General features: G+C 30.5%; 1 protein-coding gene across 1 annotated transcript; it reads right to left on the reverse strand.

Annotated features, from left to right (window-relative positions):
- Positions 1 to 14,363: 14,363 nt before the first annotated feature.
- On the reverse strand, positions 14,364 to 16,241 carry LOC145612619 (putative caffeoyl-CoA O-methyltransferase At4g26220). The gene is made up of 5 exons (XM_081667954.1): positions 16,141 to 16,241; positions 15,882 to 15,973; positions 15,474 to 15,621; positions 15,237 to 15,368; positions 14,364 to 14,764 (listed from the first exon to the last, which is right to left on the reverse strand). The coding sequence occupies exons 1-5, from the start codon at positions 16,204 to 16,206 to the stop codon at positions 14,471 to 14,473; spliced, it is 732 nt and encodes a 243-aa protein (XP_081524080.1). The 5' UTR covers positions 16,207 to 16,241; the 3' UTR covers positions 14,364 to 14,470.
- Positions 16,242 to 18,958: the final 2,717 nt, after the last annotated feature.

An 18,958-nucleotide genomic window follows, 5' to 3' on the forward strand; every position in this document is an offset into this window, starting at 1 on the left:
GTTTCACGTAGAACGAAGCAAAAGTTTACCATGGGAGGGTATATACCATTTGATGGTATAGTTTTATGCCACTAAGGTAGTAAAAATTTGCTACTTTTGCATGAATATTTATACCGTGGTATAAAAATTATACCACAAGTGTTGATGCTCTAACAAGATGATACTTTTTCTCAAATAGGATGGTACTCAAAAAAATGCCAACGTTGAATACTCCGAGTACCAACATACTCCCTCCGTTTTTAAATACTTGCTCCACTTTTCTTTTGCGGCCGTTTTTAAATACTTGCTCCATTACCTTATTTGGAAACCTTTTATAATTTAGATTTTAATTCATTTTTCTCAACTAGTGGACCCAATTTTATTACTTTTTAGATTTTCTCTCCTCTAATTTACCTTCCACCAACCCCACTATCTCCACATTTTAATACTTTCTCCAATTTCTCCTAAAACTTCGCTCATGGAAAAATGGAGCAAGTATTTAAAAATGGAAGGAGTAACTTATTAGCGTCAAAATTAACGCATATTGTTATATACTGTATTTGGAGAAAGGCTACACATACAAGCCTTGTATGTGGGAGCCACATACAATTTGACATGTCACATTTTGATTGGGTGTTAAATTGGGGTCCAATATTTACTAATTTTGAAATTTCATTTGAATTCAAATGAAATTTCTGATTACCCTAATATTTGAAATTCAAAATAAATGTCATTTTCAATACACCCCAATAAATTCTGATTTTTTTTTTATTATTATTTTTCACTTTTTATTTTTCAATTTTAATTTCACTTGTTTTTCATGAACACCTTCGAAAGCCTAGAAACTGGATGAAGTATCGATTCCTTAAAAAGACAAATCTCAACATGTTATTATTTGCAGAAAATTATGATTTATTTCTTCATCATGTAATTGATTTAGTCTTCTTTGGTTTAATTTGGATATTTTTTTTTTCCATTTCTTCACCACCATGAATGTTGAACGGTGAGCAGAATACTTCATGTTTTAATTGGGTGTTTTTAATTAGAGGGTTTTTTTGGTTTCAAAAAAAAAAAAAATTAGAGGGTTTTGTAATTTGGGGTTTTCGACTTAGGGGGTTTTAATTGGGGGTTTTTCGAAGTGGGGGTTTTGTAATTGGGAATTTTTTTATTGCTCATTTGTTAATCGAATTTTTATGTTGAGTGTATTGGGTGCATTGGAGAGTTTTTAATTTGGGGGTTTGTTAATTGAGGGATTTTCGAATTGGGGGTTTTGCAATTGGAGGTTTTTATTGTTCATCTTTTAATCTAATCTTTCTGTAGAGTACATTTGGTGTAATGGGTGTTTTTAATTTGGGGATTTTCAAACGGCATTGTATCCCTAAAATCAAATCACACTCATTCATTGTTTCTTCTTTGCTTAATCAAATACCACGTTCTTATCCGTTCTCTTTCAGATTCTTCTTTACTCAATACTGGGCGTTTTTTTCCCTTAAGTTCTCCTCAATCTTTTTTCATCAATTTCTGGGGTTATTTTATATTAAATTTTGTGAATAATCTAAGAAGATGATAAACATCATGTTTCAAATAATTAGGATTACAATATGTGGTTTTCATCTCAATACCCAAAGAAGTTTCTTCATTTTCTGATTAGAGCAGTTACTTTTCCTTCTCTCATATCCGGTACTATTCAAGTTGTGATAGAGATGCCAATTTCTTACCAAAGTTGATACGTAATTGATACTTATTTTAATCAAACATAAATCAACAAAACTTCATCAGTTTGCTTGATCGTATATAATCAATGCGATGCAATTGATTTTGTCCTATACAATCTCGTAAATGATTCAATTGATTGTATTATGGGAAAAAAAATTAGTCAAATTTTTTTAATAAAAGGTAAATTATAATAACAGTTCATATAACATATACAAATATTTTTAGGGGTATAAATGTCCGCGTTGTTCTTAATAGTTAAAAAAAATGGCAATTAACGGCAAATACACATGTTATATATAGGGTATACTATATCCGTAAGAGTTTAATCATTAAATCACACATGGGAAAAGTTTAGATGCAATTAACATCAAATCAAGAAGAGCTTATAGGTAAACTAACATTTTAAAGATGAAATTGTTCTCACACTATTCATAAATACTTTCTCATTCTTTTTAAAAGGTAGAGATAAAATATGAAGTTGAATTTCCTTCTTTCAAAAATACTTCGTAATTCATTTTAGCGTTATTCAGATCAATTCAACCCCAATCAGTTGAGTTCGGTTCAGTTGTGTTAAATAAATCAGAACATGCCCTAGTTTCCTTTTTTCATAAATAATTCATTTTAGCTCTTTTTAGTTCATTTCAACTCCAATCAATTCATTTCAGTACGTACAGTTCAGCCCAAATCAGCTCAATTCAGTTGTTTTCAATAAATCGGAACATGCCCTTAATATCAATCCACTTTCACTTTTAAAAAAAAATTAAAAAAATATAAGACATTGGCGAATGATATTTTTAAGTTTAAATTAATTAAATATAAAAAATTATCTTTTTATATTAGGAATTTCATCTAAATATTTTTTAGCACATAAATACAAAAATAAATATTTTGAAAAATTCAAACAAACCATGCATCGCATAGGCTTCATCTAGTTTTGTATTATTTTGGTATCAATATCTTTTTTTTTTGGTATAAATATGTTACAAATTCTTAAATGGACCTGGTTCACACTAATTTATTGTGGACCATTAAAATTAGAGAAAATGTGGTTGTTTTATTAATAGAAAAAAAAGTCGCTATAATAAAATGAAGGTCACTAGATTGAAAATAAAAGTCATTTTGGTAATATATAGGCTATAAGATGTTAATTTTTTTAATGAAATATTTTATAAGGTCAATATAAATAATAAAGGTTATTATGTTAAAATTAGGGTCATAACGTTGCACTTGAAGTTCACAATAGTATTAAACGTTATACTACTTTTAATAAAGGTTAATATGTTTAAAATAATGTTACTATGTTAAAAATAAGGGTCACTATGTTCAATATAATGTCAGTTGCGTGTGTATAAACCTCGGGTTCACAATAATATTATTGTGGACCAGGTCCACGCAAGTATTTCTGTCAATATGTTATGTATTGTAGTGCGTCCATTTCTTACAAAGTCGAGGCCTAGTCCGACGCTATTAAAATTTTCTATTGTAATATTAATTCTTCCACAGCCACATTAATCAAATTTTTCTAGAGATTATGTATATTAAAAAAAAAACAAAGCATAATCTTCAGAGCAAGCAGATAGTTGTATGTATTCCAAAGGGATGTGTTTAATTTTGTACCGTTTGGATGGATATAGGCCTAATCACTTAAACGATCAAAGGTATTAAGTTTATTATTTTGGAAGTAACAACAATAGTTGGGTTAGTATCCATTGTTAATTATTTGGTTTAAAAATTAAGGTCACCACATAGTATTATAGATATATTTCACAAATTATTTGTGCAGCACGTGAATATCCCTTAATATTGGTTATTGATGCTACACACATAAATATTTGCCTGCTATATGGTTCTGCTACACACATAACTTTGTATCCATTATATATGAGTCAAATACAATTTCATAAACTAACACCGTTAGACATGTGAGATATCTGAAAATTTTCCGTATTGATCTTAGTAGGAGAATAATATATTTAGGTTTATTTACGTTAATATATTATTTAGAGATAATATTTTAGGGATTATGATTATCCTAGTATATCTTTAAGAAATATTCTTTCCTATCTTATGACTGTAGGTTTTGTATAAATACTCTACCTATTGATGACTAATAAATAAGTCATTTTATTCTATTATCTCTTTCTCTAAATTTGCCAAAAACTCTTATAGTAACATGATTTTGAATAAGGAATATATGATTCAAATATAATTTTACAAAATAATATTTTGAAGTGACACGATTTTGAATAAGGAATATATGATTCAAACATAACTCTATGAAATAATATTTTATAGTAACACGGCTTTGAATAAGGATATAAGTTGTAAACACATTAGAGTACTTTTGTAATAAATTAACCCTTCTTGATTTAATTATAACTCTCTAGTAGTTGATTCTAGCCCTGCAACATTTAATTTAATCGTACAAAATTTGATTGTAACTCTCAATATTTCGAATTTGACCGTCCACCCTCGCTGCCCCGCACAATTGAATGCCAAAGTTATTTTAATACTTCCTCCTTTCTAGTAATATTGCAACACTTTGACTTTCGCACTATTCATCACGATTGTTTGACCACACATTATGATTTATACGTAAAATAAAATATATCAATGTGAGGTATTGTTAGATTTGTCTCGTAAAATATTATCACAATATCAACTTTTCATAATAATTAGGGAATTTTGTGTAGAACTACCCTAAAGATAGGGTCATTTGTGAACAACTACCCATTTTTTTTTATTTGTTTAAAACTACCCACAAGTTTGAAAACATTTGGGTATCACTACCCATTAACATATTCCGTCCAATTAAGACGTTATCGGGGCTCATTTTTTTCACTTTTGTCACCCAATTAACTCTCCCAATTTGTATAAAGGTTTTAATCTATTTTAATTAACCTAATTAGGGTTTTAATCATAATTCATTTTAGGGTTCATGAGTGTAGTATTATTTGGGGATTTTAATTTCTGAGGTTTGGGGGTTTAATTGAATTGGGGTTTTTGCTTATTTTAGCATTAATTGGCCATTGTAATTGAAAAAAGTGAAAAATTGGCCCAAAATAACGTTTTTATTGGACGAAAAACGTTAGTGGGTAGTGCTACCCAAACTTTTCCAAACTTGCGGGTAGTTCTAAACAAATAAAAAAAATGGGTAGTTGTTCACAAATGACCCTATCTTTAGGGTAGTTCTACACAAAATTTCCTAATAATTACTCTAATATAGATAGATATTAAACATATAAAATGTGATTTGAGATGTGTAATTTCATCCTTGTTGTAAAATTATTATAACAAAGAAAGTATTTAGTACTTAAAGTAGTCTCTGATTCTATTTAATAATTGTTGATTACATTGGTTTCATGATGAAAGAAATTTTGAAGTTATTATTCAAGATGCACTTTAGGACATCGATTGTAGAAATAAAGGTAAGCAAATAGTAACAAATGAGATATATAGAAATAAATGTTCATAAGTAATTATTCAGGATGCACTTTAGGAGTTTAGTAGTATGCACGAGGCACTTACATTATTTTTTTGCTAATACTGAGTTCAATTCGGACCCTTAAGGGCTAAAATGGCCCCTAAAACCTTAAGCAAATATTTTTCGACATGTAAACCAATGAAAAAGTTGATACGGGCTTCAATTTACAATTTATAAGAACTTTTGGGCTGCAATTTGCAATTTTTTTTAAATGGCTGCAATTTGAAAAATACAAACTTTAAACGGCTACAATTGACAAATTTTCGTAATTTTTAAAATTGTTTTAATTATTTAATAAATAATTAATTTGTAATTTTGCTGAGTTTGAAGGTATTTTTTTAAGTAACATAACGTTTATTGTATATGTGAATCTATTAATTAATTTACAAAATAATGATGATGCTATCTAGCTTAAATGGTAAGGAAAGACTAAAGAATGATATCTTAAACTATACCTTACATTTGTGTCGAATTTAATATAAAAAAATTTAAAATTTCGTAGTAACCTTATCATCGAATAAGAAAATATATACTAAACACACGAGATTATACTGATTTTAACTTTTCGTAGTAACCTTGTCATTGTATTACATGTAGCTCAAGCTCGTACTTGGGAGGATTTTGTAACTCTCGTTGACGGAGTTTTAGCCAGTGATGTTGGGGTTCTTTGGAGGTTATCTCTTAGATTACAAACTACGTACAATAGCCAAGGCACCGCGGATAAAATCAATGCTGCAGTCACGAGGTGGTTGGTTCATGCACGTCGTCTACAGGTTTTGGACTATTAACTTTTCAAGTGTCCCCTCTCTAACTCACATCCACATTCGTTCTGACGACCTCAGTCGCATTCGAATATCCTTCTATCCCATATATGAGGTTGCATTAATTTATCTCCATTTGTTCGTTATGGCTTTTAAAAATATCGTTTAATCATTTTATTTACGAGTATTAATTAATTTAATCTATTGGAATTTGTTTTTTTAGGATCCTGTTCCTGAGACTATACGACCAAGGTTTTCTGCTGTTCGGAATCTTTTCATCACGGTGGAGACCAACTTACGAGCGGTGACTGCATTTATACAGTGTTTTCCATTGCTTCGTCATCTCAACGTCACTTGGAATGCTGTATGTACATTCAACTGAAATAAAATGCTGCTAATTATAATATACGGAGTACTGTTTGTTGAACTTAGAAATATAGAAAGAAGAGAGGGGAAGAAAGTAAGATAAGGCAGTTATACTGCTCTTTCATAACACTTAAGGCATGCTTGGATTAGGGGTAATACATTAAGGGGTAATAAAAGTCAAACTTGAAAAAACAAAAGTAATTAGAGGTGTTGTGGTAGAAGACATGATGTTTGCAAATAAAATAAGGTAATTGTGAAATAAGGTAGTTGTGTTCAAATAATTCAACGTTTTAATAGGTGATTTTGGACAAATATTTCTATATTTATAGTGCAACGATAAAAGTAAACTTGCCTAAAAGGTAGGAACAATATTCCTATGATATGATGATCATGCCTAACCCACTACTATCATGAATTCATGATCTACAAACTAATCTCTTAGAAATTTAAGAAATAACCCAATAGCACATTACTCGTAAAACTCTAGAATCCTAGGATAATTAAACACAATATATTCTTAAACATATGGCACTACTTTGAATTACTAATCCAACATGCCCCCTTGCTTCAAAGTCCTCGCGCACAACTTTACTAGCTTCAACATTACATAATGCCAAGATAGATTTCTTGTGCGATATTACTTGAATTAGCACACACACATTCACATCTTTAAAAGAGTTGTCTCTCTTCTTGATCGACCTCTGCAAATCAGTGAATCACTTTTCTTCGACCATTTGTGATGCACATCTCATCAGCTACTCATTTTTATTGATGCTCTTCTCATCAATTACTCGATCTTGTAATGAACATTTTCACCAACTTACATCATGTTACTTATTATTAGCCTAGATTTTCACTATATATATATATGTTACTATGTATTTTGTTTTCAATGGATTGAATGCAATTCCTGTCACTCTTTCCCCTCTCGCATCTCTTTATTATAATTCAACAATATTTGTCTAATGTGATTAATTTTATGCTATAATTAAATGATAGAAAATAGAAATTTAGAAATGTAGCTACTAGCTTTTAATAAAGCAGAGGGGATGTCACACAATTATTGATATAGAACCTATTCTTGCTTACTAGTGATTATATAACTAATTGCTTTCAAAATATGACTCATTAGAAATAAAATGCAATTGTAAAATTTCATATTGAATAGATGTAATTTGACAAAAATACACCAACACAAATTTAACCAAAAAAAATAACTACACTAAATTAAAATAAGGACACGTGTCCGCCATGGAACTACTGTACCCTATTTTATTATAGTATATAGATATATTTTATAAATAATTTCACGTAATTTGTTAAATTAATACATAAATATTTTTAATATCATTTGTTTTAATTGATTTTTCATATTTTAATAACTAACGGAGTTAAATAATTTTTTAAAAAATAGCATTCTGCATTCGATTTATAATTTGATTACTACATATCAAATTCAATGACAATTCATAATAATATTGTTTCATTTTAAAGTTACATATTTTGAAAAGAAAATATCAAATTGTATGTCAATGCATAATAATGGTTAGAAAACTAGTTTTTTATGCCTCATTTATAAAAACAAATTAATTATATTCTATAACTGACGTTGGAAAAATCATGAAATTGCCTAAATGTTTTTGGAGCCCTGAGAGGTGCGATGGGAGCAGTAGATTGAGCCACAAACAACGAAATATGTCTCTAAAAAAATAAAGACAATAAAATAAATAGTGTTATTAAGATGTTTGATATAGATGTTTTCATTGATCGTTAAGATATTCGATAAGCAATATAGGATATAAAACAGATGACGAGATTGAAGAGTAAACGACAATTGATAAGTGTTATTATTCTTAGTTTCTAACTGATACAATGGTTGCAAATAATTGTCAGAAACTACCCGCTTAATAGGTCAATTTGTTAACTTTACTCGCTAAAAAGTATTATAAAAAAACTACCTCCCAAATTTAAAAGTTTGAGTAGCATTACCTTTTTTATTTTCCGACAATTAATTCCGCCGAATGGGACCTATTTGTTATTTTCCCTTAAAAAAACATTTTTACTCTCTATACATTAATTAATCTTTCTATTCTTTGCAAAAACTCAACCAAATAATCAAGCTAGCAAGTCGGTATTTCTAGCTTAACCTGTTAATTAATTCACGACTTTCTAGCTTGCTAACGGAATCTGGCTTGCTAACAGAATCTGTAAGAGGATAACTTTCAAAATATTACCAAAAACTCTCTTATGTTTTTTGGTTGATTCTTTTCCTAATTACACTCGATGGATTGGTGAAAGAACCTGACATTCTAGCTTGACCTATTAAGCAAGTATTTCCTGACAATTTTTCCTACCAGTTAATTAATTAATTAACGACTTGGATTCGGATTAAATTTTAGATCATGCTAAAAATCTATGTCAACTAGTGTATATACATAATATCATTACAAAATAACAATAAAGTAATGATATGGTTCAAATTGGGTTGGGTTTGAATTTAGGTCGATTTCGAATTTTGTTTCGATAAATTTGTCAAGTTTGGGTTGGATGAGAACAGGAATTAGGGTTGTCTTAAAAATTTTAGAGGCCCTGTCCTAACCCTAAAAATCGACTTTAATTAATTAAAAGTACAATTTTTTTTTTTTATGAACATTGCCTTATTACAATATATCTTTGTTCCTACTTCAAGCTAAGTTGCCAAATACCTTGGGTGAAAGCTTAAGTGTTGGAGCAAAGCCCCAATCGATCTAAATTATTATAGGGACTCCCTGCATCGAGCTTCTTGCCCAACCCCATTCCTAAACTATCTTCACGCATAGGTCCTTCAGGGGAGGCTGCCTAGCAGCTTATCAATAGAGGGATAAGGAATAGAAGGACCTAGCACTATCATAGGAGTAAGTTTACTCTCAATGTAAGAACTTTCACTAGAGAGGCTTGCTTACCTTATGACTTCAACTGGGAGGGCAGCGGGAAAGCTACTCCAAATAAATTGACTAGCCTACGTTAAAGAACCTCTTCGCTTTGCTTTGTTTGAGTCACTTCGTCCGGAAAGCTTTGTATGAAGAGTAAAGGTCAAGTTAGAAAGTCGGGTTCTTTCACCAATCCATCGAGTGTAATTCTTGCTATTGGGAGTTCTGCATCAAAGTAGAAGCTAGAAAACAAGTCAGGGAAGCTAATTGCGATAGTTAAGCTATTTCAAGTTTGTAATATTTTGAAAGTTATCCTCTTACAGATTTTGTTAGCAAGCCAGTTTCATTATTGATATTGATTGACATAGAGCAAAGAATTAACCAGTGTTAGGAGTCTTTCCAGTCTTGCGCACTTTTCACTGTACATGCCAGGACAAAAAAGCTTTTAAGGAAGAGTGAATAGCACTTCTTGGTTAGTTTCTTTTCTTGCTTATTGGCTTAGCTGTGTCGTAGAACCAATAGGTTTCCATTCTCCTAATTGAACCTATAGACTTTGGTTTAGGTTCAATCCAAGACTAGGAAAGCAACGAAGCCCAATGTCAAGCAAAGCCCTAGACTATAAGTGAAGAAATTGGGTTCAACTAATCCCTTAACCCAACATGAGGTGGAGCCTTAACCCAAAATGAGAGGGAACTATTAGGATAGTGGGCTTAGAGCAAGACCCATCATTGGATAAGATCACGACAAGAGGTGTACACGTTAGGCTTCACTCAAGGTAATGGGCAAACCCTAACGAGTCTAAACAAATTTTATCTTATTGTATGACAAAACCACATATTGAGTTTAATATTCAAGGCCCAGAATAGAACATGGGGTGAATCTTGAAAGCCTTATCGCTCTTACTTCGCAGCCTTTAGCCCATAGCAGTCAACACAGAAGAGAGCAGCCCTACAAAATAGTCAACCTTCCTTCCAAAAGCTTCGCTTTAGCGACTACATGCCTGTGATGTTAGCTAGTATTCTTATTACATACACTGATTTAAGTGGAATCAATCACCTAAATGACATGATTCAACTGCTAGTGAGATTAGGAGCTTCCTGAGAAGAGTAAGTTGAATTAGCAAAATTGGATGATTCAACAACTGATGAATTATTTGTTGAATCTCACAAAGATTTGCGCTCGCTCTAAAAAGTCCACTATCCATAGTATAAATAGATAATCAACAAGGATTGCCATTTTCCATAAAACTAAACGGTTAGTATACTCGAGATCCTTTCATTCCAATTTGCCATCAGATCATCTTCTTGTTCTTTATTATGCTCTCTAGTTTATTAGCCTCTAAGGCTTTTTTCAGCCTCTTTATGCACTGGTAGTGAAAGGGTCATTAGAACTATGTTAAAAAACATATATATAGATGAACTCGTTCATAATTGAAAGTGAAGGGTCCATGTTACGAAAGACGCCGTTAAAAATCTTTGGTATTATATAGCTATATTCAAATGTTATTATAAAGTTATCGTGAACTGTGTATATATATAGGAGCATCTTTTAGAAGACACATCCCGTCTACTACCCTTAATGCAATATGGGAATCCTTTTTATTTGATGAATGAAGTTTAACAGTTTGCTTATAATCTCTCTTAGATGAAGAAACTCTGACAGTAACCCGTCGCCTCTTCTTTTTCTAATTAGGAAGATCATAAATGCTTATTTGTAAACAAACAGTACACCCAAAGATGATAAACTATAATGATATTTAACACTGTAGTAATTAAACAAAAAGTCTTTCATGAAAATAACAAGGCAAACTTGACCTCAATAGCACAAATTATATGTTGGGAACAGAGAATAGCACAACCTTGATCAGGTACACTCTACATCACAAACTATTATGTTTGGTTCAAAAACTATCATAAATGATATCAAATGCCAAAGACTCTGCCGAAAAAGTGTATTTTATATTATAATATTTTAAATCAATTTTCACACCCTTTTAAAATTTTCTCTAACTTATTTAATTACTTTATTATACCTAATAACAAAACAAACCCAACAAACAAAGGACATTCAAAATCAAAAACTAACAGCATAAATTAATTATACAAATAAATAAACAACAAATCAATTTCAACAAATCATCATAACACTAACTAATACCTTAATTTCATGAAATTATGGAGGAACAAAAAAAGACAAATAACCAGATATATGTTTTCAGATATAGAAATTAAGTTTCAAAATTTACCAAATTAAAATTTAAAGAATATCTTGAGACTACCTAGGATTTTAGGATTAGTGTTCATCTTCTTTCTCGTTGACCTTGGTGTCCTTCGGGTAGTATTAATTTTACTAATTGGGGTAACTGGTGAATTATAATAAAGGGGGCATGTCCTTAGACCTTAGTACATAAAGTAATTATAAGTTATATTTTTTTTTTTAAAATGAGTGTAAATCGGTATATTAAAATAATAAATTTTTTGGCAAAATCTCCTACCTCTAATGTCATTTATGACATTTTCTGCACCAAACTTAATAGTTTATGGTGTAGAGTGAACTCGATTAAGGTTGTGTTATTCTTTGCACCCAACCTATAGTTGGTGCTATAGAGGCCAATTTTGCCAAATAAAAAAAGAAAAGAAACATATAGTGCACCAAAAAAACACTGAAAAATCTACAAACATTCGTAAAATGAGAGTAGGATTGAAACAACTACTTGATAATCTAATTAACAATTCTCCAAATTCCAAATAATAAAAATACAATGTTGTAAATCCCAATCACAAAGTACCACTCTCTTACTTTCAACCTTTAAAAACAAAAAAGCAACAACCACCTCATACCAATGCAATTTTGTAAATAATAAAAATACAATGTTGTAAATCCCAATCACAAAGTACCACTATCTTACTTTCAACCTTGAAAAAATGCAACAACCACCTCATACCAAATCTCTAAAAATCTGAAATTAAATTATGCATACCTCATAACTGATTCTTTTAATTGGATAAACTTTGTTTTCTAAACGAGTAATCCTAAAGTCACATATTGGTGTTAATCAAAATTTGATGAAGATTAGAAGCTTATTAGCTCATTCTGGCGATTATTATATATTTTTTTTCTAATAGCTTAATTGCAATGTATTAGGTGTTGTAGTATTTCTTTGTTAGTGTTTTGTCTTATTGTACATATTACAACTAAGTCATTAGGGTAAGATCATCCTAGGGATTGCTACCCTAGTATATATATATGTATGCAACTGCAGTTTTGGGATGGATGAATGGAATAATCCCTTTGAGTCGCCATATCTATTTCCAATATCTTTCTTGCATATGTTTCTTCTGCATTACAAACTCTATTTTCATGGTATCAGAGCCGAGTTTGATAGTGCAAGAAAGGAACTGAGTGTAAAAGATTACAGCTTTCTTAGTTGTTTTATTCCTCACAAAAGTTCAAATATTTATTTTACAAAAGCTTCACCTGTAACTCTCAAAAAATTTCAATCTTTAACCTTGGAAATGTCAAAAATCTCACTGGTTGATATATGCAAAACCCACTCTATCTTTATCCTGGAGATGGACAACACTTTGTATCAGTTGAGAAGCTTGCCGGGGAGAGTAACTATACAGAGTGGAGGAGATCAATGAAGATTAACTTAGCCTCAAAAAGGAAGTTGAGATTTGTCACTGGTTTGATCAAGAAGGATACCACTGACGATGTCAAAGCTGATAAGTGGGATATATGCAATAGCATGGTGATAGCCTGGCTTACAAGCAACATGGTAGATAATGTTAAGAAATTAGTAATGTTTCTTGATACAGCTTCAGAGATTTAGAACTAGCTTGAAACTATATTTTTGCAGACTAATGGTGTTAGGAAGTGTATGCTAAACAAATAAATGTATGAGATCAAGCAAAATGGTGACTCTATTAGTGAGTATTACACCAGAATCAGATCCCTATGGGCTGAAATTATTGAAAGCTTGAATTTTATGCCACCCATTACCAACATGACTCCTAAATTAATGCATTTGTGAATTCATTAAACATGCCGAGGAAGAGCAATTACTATTTCGGTTCTTAAATGCACTTGATACTGTAGGGGTTTATAGGTACTACGCAGCGGAAATAAACATGAATCATATTCATACAGTACCTAATCCAAGGATCTTTGCATAACACATAAAGAACACATAATTGTACCTTTGAAGCGTGATTCCACGTGCGATCGAGCAAGAACAAAGGGAGATAAAGAACCCCAAGCGTGATTCCTCTACTTGGTCCACGGGCACAAGTTAAACCTCCACTAATGCTAGTTAGTCGTGACTGAACGCTTCAATCAACCTTCAACGGAGAAGAGAGACACGAGTTAACCATGAACCACCACGACGAACACCACGAGCCACCATGAGGGGCACCGCACTTACGGACGTGAAGGGGAGAGGGTAGGGTCGTGAGTGAGGAGAGTGTTTAGGGTTTTGGGGCTTGGTTGCTTCTTTCACAATCTACTGTATGTTGATTGTTACTGCTTACATGCAACCCTAGGCATGGATCTTATTTATAGATCACATCTCTAAATAAGAGCCCATGTCAAAAGCCCAAAACCCTTATCCTAAACACACTACTCTAGCTCAACACTCTACATGGTATGTCATAATCTCATGAGGCCCATTAATGGGCCTCTTACTTGTTTAACCTAATACCCTTGTTGTGTGACCTCATAGGATCCATTCTATAAGGCTTTGGGTTATTTAACTAACCCAAAGATCAATTATCATATCTAGCACCAGATATTGACGTCCCTATAGAATGAACTTATTATCTCCATAATAGTGATCCTTGATATATCTAGTAATTGCACTTATCGAAGACATAATTCCTACAGATACCGCATATGCTGCCTAGTGCAGCTTAATAAATAACTAGTTACGTGTTGACACCTCAAAATGAATGAAATTGTTACGTGTTGCAAGTTGGATAAAAAAAATAATATTTTTTTAAAAAAAACAATAATATGGCGAACATATCCAGCAAGTCTTATATAAGAATTTGTGATCCACAGCAAGTCTTGATTTCCTTCCCTCTTTTCATTTAATGCCTAGAGTTATATATGAATAAACTAAACACGGATATTAATAATTTCAATTACAAGTTTTGAACATATATTGTGATTATCATTATTCAATTGAAATTATTGTTCGTACGATTAAAGTACAACAAATTAAACTTGAGTCACCACAAATTTATTGAAGAATTATATTAGTAAAGGCGCTTGCACACAAGAAAACCGTTGCTTAATGGTAAATGGCATATTTCTACTTGAGGATTTTGTGATATTTCCTTAACGAAGTTGAGACATTGTTGCCTAAAAAGTCTCTTGTTTTCTGGCACATCTTGCTCTTGTTTAGCCACATATCCTTCGCATAGGGTGTTACTAAAACAAATTAACCCTCCAATCTTTACCAGCTTCACTAATCTCTTACAGTAATCAGTGTAATTATTGGTCTGAGCTTCGTTAATAATTGCAAAATCAAAGCTTCCTAAGTTTAATTTCTGCATAAGAAAACACATTAATTGACAAGTTAAAAATCGACTTGAAGTAATATATTTACATACAATTTTTGTAATTAATAGCCCATCTATTTGTTTGAGAAATGTTGTCATATTTATATAATACTACTGGTAATATTAATTTGTAGAATTAAAAATTACATATAAGTGACATATATAACTCTACAATATATTATACTTTGAAATAATACCTTGAAATTAATTAATCTCTCACCTTAAAAAATAAATATGAAGCATTACTAAGTGAAGATGATTTCAATTCAATATAAATTATGTGAAAATTAAAGAACCTATACTTTCTTTCAAAAAAAAAAAAAAAAAAAAAAAAAAAAAAGAACCTATACTATTTCTTTACTATTACTACTAAAAGAGAAGTTCATAAAATCATATACTCAGTTATTTGGGACAGAGGGAGTATTTACGATAGTCGTCACTTGTATAGATGAGTGCTTACGTCTTTGGCAAATTGATCAAGAATGGGAAGCGCTTCGGAGTCAATGAAGTTGATTTTGTGCTCAACTCCTGCTTTCTTAATGATAGGTAAACCAAGTTCATACGACTTTGGATATGAACTAATGGCTAGAATCTGCGTATGATCATAAAGAAGTTGGTACCATAATTAATCGCATTATTCATATGATCGAAATTGTAATTTTATTGGATTTTGCTAGGCATAATTAAATTAAATTACCTCGCCATCTTTTGGAATAGAGAGAGCAGTGAAGAGTGTTAAGTATCCAGTAGAAACTCCAATTTCAATCACCATTTTTGCATTCACTAGCTTTAAGAGCATGCCTAAATATTGTCCTCCAAGTGGACACGTAATACCAATATCGTCTCTGAAATTAATTCAATAAAACCATAAATTCAAAAAAATGTACCGAGTACCAAGTAAAGAGCTATAAGGTCAAATATGTAACATGTTACTCTCTTCGTTGTCTAACTTTTGGTAGTGGAAAGATCTAGACGATAATAAAATATTGGTGAATCAAAATTATAAAGAGAAGACAATTAAAATAGGCCTAACGTAAATTAAAAATATGACAATCAAATTGAAACAGAGGTAGTATTTAACTCTAACGTCATAACGAGTACTTACAAAGGATGGTTTTTATTGTTAGGAGTAGTGACATCTCTCAATTCTTTCAATGATGTTGGCTCCATTGGATATACGGTGGTCTCCAAAATATACTGCCCATCATCCATATTAAAAAATTACATTATAATAAATCTTAGTCAAAATAAATTACCATTTGGTAATTAACAATATTTAAGTTTTATATTTTTAGTTTAATATTTTTAAAACAAAAAATAAAGTTTTATTTTGCTTAATGTCTAAGCTATTACTCAGCTCGTACCTGGTATAGCTCGTTGCTCTGCAGCAGTGATTCGTTTGCAATTGATGATGGCTCCATAGAGGCCATAGCTATTTTACACTCAAATTTTCGCGGTGTTTCGAAACCTTATACAAGAGAGTACCTTGAAAAGATTAATAAATGCCAAACAAAACTTGGATGAAAATTGTAAATGATAGCAAGGGAAAGAAAGAAATTAAGCACAAATATTTTAACCAACTTTTACAACGAACTAATGTTATGATGAGCTACTACAATGCAATAATTTAAGTAAAATTAGTGGAAATTGCATGCAATAATTTAATTTATCTAATCAAATTTTAAAATAACTAACGAACATTAAAATTTGGAAAAATTTATGAAACCTAATCAAAGAGCACAAACCTTTTGATGAAAATATATAAATGAATGCCTTGCTTGAGCAATATATCAACTAATTTAAGTTGTGAAAATTGGAATAATTAGTGGTATATTTATAAACAAATTTTTTGGACTGACCCTTCTTCAAAGTCAAACAAACCACTAGAAAATTCAAAAGTCAAGGCTTGTAAAATATTGTAACCTCTTATTGATTCTTGACTTGGTCAGAATAATGACTTGGGGTCTTGGATTTAATCTTAATTCAAATCTTAGATAGTACGTTTTACATTCTATCAAAATAAACGAATAATACATTTACTAAGGCCTTATTTGGTTGACCTTATTTTTGTTTATTTAATCTGGTCTGGTCTGATCTGATCTAATTTAATCTTGTCTGATCTGATCTGAATGACAAAGTTGACCAAACTTTAACCTTAAATATACGATAATCTATACGGAAAATATGTAGCAAGTGGGGTTTTGTTAGATTTGTGATAATGTGTGTTTTATTAATATGTGATTTTCATAATTTTTTTCATTACGAAATTAAAGGTATTTTTTGATAAAAAACTGCACATAAAACGATGACCTAATCTGAACTTATTTTTTCTAAAATAAGTAAAATTAAGTATCCAATTATCCTTATACATATATTTTTTTTTGAAACCATTATCCTTATATTTATAATAACAATACTATTATTAGTCATTTTACAGTTTTACTCCCTCCAAGTTCACTTCATAACGTTGCATAGATTTTTTTTTTTTTTTTTTTTGGTGCACATAACGTTGCATAGATTATTTGCTATTACTAATATATGTTCAGTTCACCTTATTTTTACTACTTTAAAAATAAATAGCTCAGATAAGATAAACTTAGGAAAAATAAGATTTTATATGAGTTGATAAGATCTACTTGTTGGCTGTCAAAAAAAAAAAAAAAAAAAAAAAAAAAAAGAGATAAGGTCTACTTGAATTCGATCACTATACAGCTTATCAAAATTAATATTCCGTATTTTTCATCTATAACTTTATACTAAAGGCCAAACCAGCAATGACACATGTCATTTCCTGGTTAAAAATTTTCCCTCCAAAAGTTTTTTTTTTTTTTTTTTTTTTTGGCCAAAGCTTCTTAGAGAAGTTTTTTAATACAAACATTTTTTTTATATATACTACGTACAATATTACGCAATAATTGTTTTCTATCTATAATTCATAGTTATTTTTATTAGTTGTGTATATTTTTTTTTTTTTTGTGTGTTAAGAGAGCCACAAGGGCTGGGGTAAGAATTGATCCCAAGATCTCCTGGAACCGGGAGGGAGCTCTAACCACTTGAGCTATACGTCACTCGCATTCTCTTTGTTTTCTTTAGTGTGATCAATTTTTGTAAATTTTTTTGTAATTACAAAACTTTTATCTTATTCTGCAATCTTCTATAACTTTATACTAAAGGCCAAACCAGGAATGACACATGTCATCTCCTGGTTAAAAATTTTCCCTCCAAAAGTTTTTTTTTTTTTTTTTTTTGGGCCAAAGCTTCTTAGAGAAGTTTTTTAATACAAACTATTCAATAATATTTCACTTCCTCTTTTATAAGTAATTCCATTTGACATTTGTACACAATCAAACTAAGATTTTTTTTTTTATATATATACAATATTATGCAATAATTTTTTTCTATCTATAACTTTATGATGTAATTCATAGTTATTTTTATTAGTTGTGTATACATTTTTTTTTTTGTGTGTGTTAAGAGAGCCACAAGGGCGGGGGTAAGAATCGATCCCAAGATCTCCTAGAACCGGGAGGGAGCTCTAACCACTTGAGCTATCCGTCACTCGCATTCTCTTTGTTTTCTTTAGCGTGATCAATTTTTGTAAATTTTTTTGTAATTACAAAACTTTTATGTTATTCTGCAATTAGGTTTAATTTTTTATAATTAAATATTATATAACTTTATGCTAAAGACGAAAACAGGACTGACACATGTCATCTCCTGGTTAAAAATTTTCCCACTAAAAACTATTCAATAATAATTCACTTCCTCTTTTATAAGTATATTCCATTTGACATTTGTTCACAATCAAACAAAGAAATTTTTTTTTTTTTATATATATACAATATTATGCAATAATTGTTTTCTATCTATAACTTTATGATGTAAATCATAGTTATTTTTATTAGTTGTGTATACATTATTCTTTCTGTTTTTTTTTTTTTTTTTTTTTTTTTGTGTGTTAAGGGAGCCACAAGGGCGGGGGTAAGAATCGATCCCAAGATCTCCTGGAACCGGGAGGGAGCTCTAACCACTTGAGCTATCCCTCACTCGCATTCTCTCTGTTTTCTTAGTGTGATCAATTTTTTTAAATTTTTTTGTAATTACAAAACTTTTATCTTATTCTGCAATTAGGTTTAATTTTTTATAATTAAATAATAATGCTAAATTAATGATAAGTATTAA

The sequence above is a fragment of the Chenopodium album genome, chromosome 24 (assembly GCF_948465745.1).
Source record: "Chenopodium album chromosome 24, dcCheAlbu1.1, whole genome shotgun sequence".
NCBI lineage: Eukaryota > Viridiplantae > Streptophyta > Magnoliopsida > Caryophyllales > Amaranthaceae > Chenopodium > Chenopodium album.

What these genes read in the sequence shown, in the direction of transcription:
- LOC145612619 (XM_081667954.1), bottom strand. Translation starts at nt 16,206, where the DNA reads ATGGCCTCTATGGAGCCATCATCAATTGCAAACGAATCACTGCTGCAG. An exon ending in AACAATAAAAACCATCCTTT is followed by an intron (nt 15,622 to 15,881) that starts GTAAGTACTCGT and finishes AATTAATTTCAG; the next exon opens with AGACGATATTGGTATTACGT. An exon ending in CTATTCCAAAAGATGGCGAG is followed by an intron (nt 15,369 to 15,473) that starts GTAATTTAATTT and finishes GATCATACGCAG; the next exon opens with ATTCTAGCCATTAGTTCATA.